Here is a 9,038-nt window from a genome sequence, read left to right on the forward strand (position 1 = left end):
TTGGTTCAATAAGTTTATTCTCTTTCCTGACATCTCCATAGAAAATTATGGAAGGCCTCTTAGCTATCAGCCACACGCTCCTGGGCCCTTAGGAAACTAGCCTTCTTTTGGGCCACACGATCTTTCTTCTGGGCAAGGGACAACTTGGGACGGTTCCACCTGCAAATAAGAGATTGTGTTAGTGTTGCTGATGCATTAAGCATAAGGCATGAGCCTTTGTCTTTCTTTTTTTAAAAAATGGAAAAACGTGACCTCAACCTACTATTTCTAAGTGCCACTCTACAGGCTACCATTGATTTTGTTTACCTTCTTAATCCATCACTGTGCCACTCAGGGCTATCTTATTTTACCATGTAACATAGTCAGGTATTGAGAGGCAGTGACATTCTTCCCAGGAATGTCAGATCATTCTAAACATGTCTGTATGCTATAACTCCAACAGCAAGTATATGACATCAATACAGTCCATCCTCAGAAGGCAGGATTGTTATAACTCGGCATCAAATGCTTACGGCAGAGGATCTACCATGTCACTCTCTCCCCCCCCCCAAATTTCTGGGGTTATCAGTTCTGCAGTGGCTTAATTTTCCAACTATATTTAAGTCTACCTGATGTGAGTCTTAACATGGAAGGGGAAAGTTTTATTATGCGGCTGCATAAAATAATTCAAATCACTCAACTCTGGCCAAGGTTATAGCGCAGAGATGGGGAGCCCTTGTTTGCTGTGCTGAGAACCAAAGGTCACCTAACTGGGACTTTTGAAATTTAGCCAAATATTGCATGTGGCCCTAAAGCCACAGGTTGTTCACATATATGATCACCTCCCTCAAATACCCTTCAAGACCCCCAGAGAAAGATGGACCCATTCCATCACTCAAGTGTTCACTGTTAGATTTGCTAATTTATACCAAATACAGACTGGCAGGTCCACCAGGAATACATCCAAGCTCTGTGAGATTTACACTCACCACTAACTAAACTAGGTAGGCAAATGAACATGGCTGGGACCCTTGAATGCTTTACAAATGCCTGTGGAAAACTCCTAGAAGAGTAGGATACAAGGTGATTTAAAGGTTAAGATGACATTCCCAGAGCAAAAGGTGTTCTATTAACTTGAAAACTAAGCAACCACTGTCCTTAACTTTCAACCAAGAATGGAAAACTCTGTGTTTGTCATACCAAAGAACACTAATAACCAATGCAGCCAAAACACCTCTGGCCTATAGAATCAGGCCAGAACAATCATAGGAACTAAGTGGAACTGCTGCTTTTCTCCTGCAACCGAATTAAGAGCAGCCCATGAAATACATGTTAAGTGATAACAAACGGAATGAATTGTTATCAGTTCTGTTCTACAGCTGCTCATATTCAAACTGCCAGTACTGCCATTTCTAAGATCCCTTCTTGTTTTGATCTACATTAAGCAGAGATCTTAAGGTTCATAAGCAGCACCTAGCTTGCAAAGGCAGAACTTCCTGCCGGGACCAAACTCATGAAGGAGGCTGTAACACAGGAGAAGCTTTAGCATCTTGGATGTAACCCTCAAGCCTAAAACGATCTAGCCCAAGCTGTTAAAGCACACAGGGCTTTAACACTAAGCTTCCCAATAAGCCAAAATGTTTCTGAAAATGCAAATTCCTGCCACAAAACTAAGAAATCTTCCTATCCTAGTATTGGCCAATTTTCAGTGTTAATGCATTTCAAAAAGTTTCAGTGGCACAGCACTTTCAGTAACAAACATTTCTCTTGCAGGAGAAGAAAATGACCGTCTCACCTCTTCTTTTTGACTTCTCTCTTGGGTTTCTTTTCGTGGACTGGATTTTCACGTATTCCAGCGTGGGCTTTTTTATACAGTTCTTCCATCTGAAATAAGGATTTTAGAAATCAGTTTTACATTTTGTACATGTTGACCAAAATTTACTTGGCACTCTCCCCCACCCCCACGCTGTAATGTATTATAGGAAGTAATGTTTTAAAAATAACTCATTTACAATGTCGTCATAACTACATATCCCAGAACTATTCTAGTTAAGGACACAGAATGAACGTACAAATCAATATGGAGTTCATGCGTATGACCTTTCTTCCAACATTTAAGTACTTATAAAAGAGACCCACAATTAGAGGAACTTGGGACAAATTCACATTTGGGAGAAGTGGGAGGTGGGAAACACTTGTGTATGAACATCCATCATATGCACAGCACTAGTTAGTTTTTACAATTTTCAGTACTCAAGCAGGCTGGGACTGTTTGAACTAGCCTTACATATCAGCAATTTTATCTGTGAATCACAGTAAGAGTGCTGGTGCTTGATGAGTGACAACCAGCAAGGCTGGATTTAAGACCATTTCCTCATATCCAATTAGCAGTGCAAGAAAGAAGGAATTCATGCACCTCTGACTGTTCGCGTCCAACTGAATTCCCAGCGCTTTCTGCCCCCTGCTTCCCAATCCAAGGCTACTACTATCAAGATGCTCTCTCATCAAACAGGAACTCCAAAGGTATGAGCAAGCTTTGAGCCTTTTAAACAGCAGAAAGGAAGACAATTTAGGAGTTAACCAGGGAATTTACAAGCAGTCAGGAAACTGGACACGTATTTGTGGAGGATTTACAAATGGAATGATAGGTCATTATTTAATAAGATGTTTTCAGGGATGTGCAAAGCTCATAACACAAAGATACTAGGCCTGAGATCTGAAAGATCCCAGATACTTGCTAGTATTTTCCCATAAAAGTGTCCATTGCCAGCAATATCAGTTCAACACAAGACACACTCTTAGTACTTGCTTTTTCAATCACTGTGAACATCAAGCATCTTACCATATCAGGCGTCACGTTGTTCTTTATATACTGGGAGAACTGTTTCTTGTAGGCATCTTCGTCTTCCTCCATCAAGTAACGCATGTAATCAGCGACATTCTGGCCCATGATGTGCTTGCGGTGGACCTCTGCATTGAATTCTTTGCTCTCCGAGTCATAACCAGGGAAACGTTTGGTACTGTGAGACATGAATTGAGGACCCCTCATTAACATTTGGGAGAAAGCATTTCTTAAGCAAAAATCAGTCAAGACCAGCCAGAAATTTCAGCCGCCATCAGTCCCGTCTTGAAACACTGAGCTCTCTCATACACATGCCAAGGACCAACTACAACATGTTCAAGTCAGTGGGACATCATCACATAGCAGCCAGATTGAAGACAAGAAGGAAAAAAGGTGAATTATTAAGGAGGACTGTAATAAAGGGTTTTTTTGGTGGGGCAGCAGAAACGACAACCTGTTTTACTCTTCTGGGTATTGCTTGTACAATCTACTGCTGCTGTCAAAGTGATGAATGGTGGTAATTATCGTATGAGCCATATCTCTGAGCGTCTGGTGTGTGGAAGACTGTGGTAGAGAGGAGGCAGCAAGTGAAGTCCGCAATGGGAATATCATACCCAGGGCCAAGTGACTTAAGATGCAGCAAGTAGCATTAAGCACCACCACCACCAATGGTGAAAGTTAAATATACTGAATTTAAATTTCAAAACAAAAACATCTCCATTTCTAGAGGAAGTGTTTGAACTATCAGTCCCGGGGGGTGGGGGGAGGTTACCTGTGTGGAATGGAAAGACCACCATCCACAGCTCCTTTCAGAGCACCGAAAACTTTGTTCCCAGTGGTAGTGCGAGCAAGGCCTGCGTCCAAATAGCACGTAAAGGCACCAGGTTGCCCATCCACGCTTTCTACATTATACTCATCACCCGTCACTTCAACTTGACCTTCGTAGATCTTATCAAGGCCAAATTTGTTCAGAAGCTGCAACGAACAAGGCAGACAAGTCTAAGTTCTTCTTCATATATCTACTGCACTGGAGACCAAAACAGGCTTTCGGTGAAACATTCCACATATCATAAGACAGAAAGACAGGCAGCTTGCAACCCACTCCAAGGGCCAGTTGTGACCAGAATGGTAAGCTATTAATTTTCAAGAAATTAACTCATGCACCAACAATCTTTTAGGAGTCAATCGCGTGCACAAGTGATTCTACAGAAGCAACTTTTTGAGACCACAGTCAGCAAAATGTTTTCCAGCCCATTTTCAGCATGGGATTTGCCATTTGGATAACACCCTGATGCGAGAATTCTAAGTTACTAAATGTAAGTTGAACTTGCCATACCTCTACCACATACAATGCAAGGAAATCTTTAAAGCCATGGCTGAAAGGTGGGAGAACATAACAAGAGCTACCGAGGAAGGAAAATAGAGCCTTGCAGTAAAGAAATTCCACTGATATAAGAATTCTGCGAAAGTAATTTTACTTTCATCAAGTACTAAGGAATAACTGGTGGCCGATATGCTGAAATGACAGAAGCACAGACACACACACCCCCAAACCCAACATTCTGCCATCTTCTCTAACCCAGCATTTATTTCTTGCCCAGTTCATTTTACAAGGTGCCATCTTAATACATACAAAATCCCAGGTTTGTACTTAAGGACTAAAACAGAAACAGACTGGCTAAGTGCTGATGTGCATATCCCACCTCCTACAGACACACACTTTAAGCCAGTACTATAAAACCCTTAATTTCCATTATTTGTACATTGTGTGTCCCAATTTGTGTCAAATAAGCTGGTGCAGATGTTATTCTGATTTTTCAGAATAGATACATACCCTGCGGGCCAGCAGCAAGCCTGTGCAATAGGCAGCAGCGTAGTTGGTCAAGCCTACTTTCACTCCGTACTTTGGCAGCTCATGAGCGTATGCAGCACAGACAATCATGTCGCCTTCAATTCTGGCATATGCGATCTGACAACAAAAGCAAGGTTAGTGGGCGACCTCCAACCAAACAGCTGCAATATTAATTCACCACAGTCTTCCCTCTATTTGAGAGGAGTGCCATCAAAGTCAGCAGTCCTGTAGTGCCAACCTTCCCTCATACCACAATGTCTGTAAAGACTGTATATCTACCTAAGAAGCATGAGTGAGTAAAGCACATATCAGTGACAGCTAGATCTTTGTCGGAATAATAAAACCTTATAAAAGACACTGACCAAATCATTCTCTCCCTTCATCATCTGCTCAGTTCCCACCTTGCCCCCTACTGTTGATCTATTGATCCTGCTCCTCCTTTCCCATGACCTCAGAGGGACATGTTGAGACTCTCTTGACTGTGAAGGACTACTGGTACTTTAAGCCAGACAAAGGGAGAATACACATACACAGTAGCTACAATAGTCCTACATTTTAGTTATTCAACTAAAAAGAATGGTGGCAGCAGCAATAAGGGCAGTTAGGCAAGTGCTGCTATAAGACCAGGACAGTTTGCCACTCAGCTTCTCATCCAGGACACCTGGTTCCTCAGGACTGTATGGCACATGATTAACCTTTTCCAGGTTTTCCAAGGCATTCCAATATGAAAATATAACAGGGCAAAGACTGCCAGTGATGATATACATATTTAGTCCATTTTTTCAGTTTTTGCACCCCAAATTACAAAGACTTTTGAACACTGTTGTCAAAAAGCAAGAGACGTGTAGACTAAAGAAACCTGTTTCATTCATAGCTTTGGAAATCAATAGTACTTCTGGAGATTTGCTTAGCACATGGCAATTTCCACGTAAAAGGGTCTACAACAGCAAACCATCAAATGCAACTTTGCCAAGTAGAATAGAAGCAGTGCCACCCACTCCTACCCCACTCATCATTTCCCCCCTCCACCTCTTTCCCCCTTTTCTTCCTAATGTAACACTAATGTCTCAACAAATGAAACTGATCTGTAGAAAATGTAACCTGAAAAAGAGACATCGCATACTTTTGTAAACCAAGAAATCTTTAATATTTTTTAAAAATGCAACTTTGCCAATGATATTGAAGTGAGGTTTTTTTAAAAAAAAGCTGTCCAGCAGTCCTGTCTTCCAGATTCATGTAAATTAAGCATAAAATCTCTCTCTTTCTCTCTCTCACACAATGAAAGATCTACAGCTTTGAAAACCACTGACATACACTTATCCAAGACCAGAAGTTACACTCAAAATGGAATTCTGACAATTTCTGTGTCAGTCCTTACCAAATTCAGAAATGCAACACATGCAGTGTAAGTTTAAAACTGATTTTACACTAGTTTAAGTTATGGTTTCCTCAAAAGAACCATGGGAATTCTAGTTTGGGAAAGGCACTGAGAGTTATACTAGTGAATACTAGCCCTTTTGCAAAACTACAATTCTCAGTGCTCACTTGTTGGTAGCCAAGCCAGTTAAATAGCTAAGAAATGTCTAAGCAATTTGTTCCCTGCTTCTTTTCTACATGATTCTCATAAGCAGGAAGGGTCAAGGGAAGATTTTTAGAAGAACTAATAGAACAGTTAAAAGAAAATGCCACACAAAGATTTGTGAAAGAATAATTTCACCTTCACTCTCAGCATTTTCTACAGGCTGGTAGCTCTTTTGTTCCTAATGAAAGCATGCTGAACATTTTGAGATGCAACATGTATCTTTGCACAGAGAGGCACATCAGAAATTAAGTAGCAGAAAGCAGAGCTTGTTCAATAAGCTCCTTTGAGCCAAAAAGTAAATGTGGATATGAAGTAACATATATACCTGGCAAAGAATTCCAGGGGATGAAAAAATGTTTTGAGATGGTAACATAAAGGGCCTATTTTGCTTATTTTAAAGATTTCTTCTTAGAAAAAAACATTCAAGACACTTCCTCAAATTTATCCATTACCAAGTCTTGCTTTCCTACAAAAGGAAGTATTGTCACAGGATATGGCCTATTCTAGAGTTTAGAATAGTTTCTGCCCAAGAACTACCTTAGAAAAATACGAAGTCCTTCTCTTCCTTTATAAAGGCTTATGTACATGTTACATAGGCATTTCTATGAAGGAAATTTGTGAAATGCAAAGCAGCTCTCTGCAGTACAATCAAGGACAGAAAGGAGACCTTACCTGGCAAATGATATCTCTGTTGGTGACACGTACAATCATCCTATATTTAGGGGTGTTGTACTTGTTTTTATCTTGAATCACCAAACGTTTACGAGCATAGTAATCAGTCTTTCCCTCTGAAACAGAAAGGTGACATTGGAATGTATTTAGAAACTGCAGGTTCAAGGCTACATCCATCTAATTTATTGAAAGCTTGCCAAGAAATAAAACATACCTCTCCTTCTTCGGAATTTGACTTGATACCTCTTGAAGTAGGCCTTATTCTTGACAACTTTCACGAACCCCTTGAATAAATGCGACACAGAAACATTAATGTCAAAAATGTTTACATAACAATCTTACAGGTGAAGATAGCAGGAACTTAAGTCAACATGGAGAAAAATGGAAATGTGTTTGAAAAGTGCACACACTTATACAGACACACAGCCTAAAAAACACATATTATAAACTTAAGACTTCTTTATGGCTGTGATGCAGAGGAAAGCAAAGTCTTCAAACTTGCTCAGTAGCAAAGTGCTTAGCACCCATTAATGACACCTTCATCTTCAATGATAAAACGCTTAATATAACATGCCATTGAAAGTTTCAAGGCTTTCCAGAATCTACTAACTACAATCGGACTACGTTAAAGCATTTATGGTAATGATGGAAAAAATACAGTAAATGCTAAGTTTAAAAGTAGCAAGGTGTCTGGATGGCAATGTGGAAATCGAAGACTTCCCAAAACTGAAGGATTTCTGCTGACCATCCACTATAGGGGAGAAGTTAATAAAACTATCCCACCAATGCCTTGCCTTACTTCAAACAGCCATCACACCTTGGCATCATTACATTTTCCTATAGGCAACAACGAGACAAGTCCACAGGCCTGGGGTTGGGATGGCAGCTAAAGCTCTAGGACCTGCCTTTCGGCAAGTTACACACACACTGGCAAATCCAGCTTTGCCAGTGAAACGTATTTGACAAAGTCGGGATGAAACTGATGTACTGTAGATGTTTACACGCGGTGTGACATGTGGCTCTTCCAAGACAGTCTTTAAACGGGACCAAAGGGGGCATCGCCTGACCCCCCCCAGGACACAACACAGCGCAAAGCTTCCAGAAACGAGGGGCGCTGCTTTCCGCGAGACCTGCGATTCGAGACTCTCCCCTCCAACTCCCCGCAACGCCTTCAGACGGGTCCTGACCTGCAAGTTATCCATCACGCTTCCCCCCCACCCCCGCTTCCCGATCGCGCAGCCATCGTGAAGACAGGCCCGGAGTCATGTGTGCACGCCTGGGGGGGGGGGATTCATACACGCAAGGCCCGAACCTTTCGCCACTGCTGCGCTCAAGGGCCGGAAGATTTTGGGAGGCAGGAGGAGAAAATGCAACCAAGTCGGAGAGCGGGGGAAAGAGGCGCTGTGCGGGCGGGACCGAAGAAGGGGAATGCAAACGGAACCAAAACGGGGGAACCCGAGGCGGGGGGGGGGACCCAAAGAAACCGACCCGGGGAGGCGTGTTTGGGGGGAGCACCAGCCGCGGCCCTTCTACTGGCAGCGGCTTAACGGCGGCTGCTTGCAGCCATTAGGCCACGCTGGAACTCGCTTCCGCAGCCGGGCCTGCCAGCTGCGCAATCCGAATCCATCCGGCCGGCAGCGGGCGAGGAAGCGGGCAGCCGGGGTTCGAGAAAGCGGAGCCGACTCTCCCCTTCCCATCCTGGCCCATTTGGTGCCGGTACTGACCATGGTTCTCGGTTCTGTCCGCTTTCGCTAAGGCCGCGGGCCGCGCAGCGAAACGTCCGCAAGCCACAGCGCTGGGGGAAAAGGCCGAGCTCAGCGCGCAGGCGTTACACGTCACCTGGCCGACAAGGCAGAGAGAGATTCCCCTACCCGCCCCCAAAAGGAGGGAGCACTGCCCCCTGGAGGCTTGGAGGGGAAGTGCCCTCATCCTTCCCTCCCCCCCCCCGCCCGCCGCTCGCTCTCGCGTCCCTTTTCCTGCGCCGCCAGCGATGGCGCCAATCCATGTCGTCGGAGCTCATGGTGTCCTCCGCCGCTCTTGAGTGTGACGGCAACGCGCTCAGCAGAAAGCCGGCGGGTGCGCCACCTAGTGGCGCCTCGGTGCTAAGCGGC

General features: G+C 43.6%; 1 protein-coding gene across 1 annotated transcript; it reads right to left on the reverse strand.

The window, feature by feature from the left end:
- RPL5 (ribosomal protein L5) lies at positions 1–8,806 on the reverse strand. Its single transcript, XM_082227325.1, has 8 exons — positions 8,652–8,806; positions 7,142–7,211; positions 6,928–7,043; positions 4,656–4,790; positions 3,594–3,796; positions 2,822–2,999; positions 1,775–1,863; positions 1–159 (listed from the first exon to the last, which is right to left on the reverse strand). The coding sequence occupies exons 1-8, from the start codon at positions 8,652–8,654 to the stop codon at positions 60–62; spliced, it is 894 nt and encodes a 297-aa protein (XP_082083451.1). The 5' UTR covers positions 8,655–8,806; the 3' UTR covers positions 1–59.
- Between the last annotated feature and the right edge of the window lie 232 nt (positions 8,807–9,038).

This window comes from Podarcis vaucheri, assembly GCF_965113315.1.
Source record: "Podarcis vaucheri genome assembly, chromosome: 6".
NCBI classification, from domain to species: Eukaryota; Metazoa; Chordata; class Lepidosauria; order Squamata; family Lacertidae; genus Podarcis; species Podarcis vaucheri.

Bases quoted from the DNA above. Each gene is read 5' to 3' on its own strand.
- RPL5 (XM_082227325.1), bottom strand. The intron at 3,797-4,655 runs GTATGTATCTAT...TGTTCGTTGCAG, and splicing joins GCTTGCTGCTGGCCCGCAGG to CTTCTGAACAAATTTGGCCT. The intron at 160-1,774 runs GTGAGACGGTCA...TCTTATTTGCAG, and splicing joins AGAGAAGTCAAAAAGAAGAG to GTGGAACCGTCCCAAGTTGT.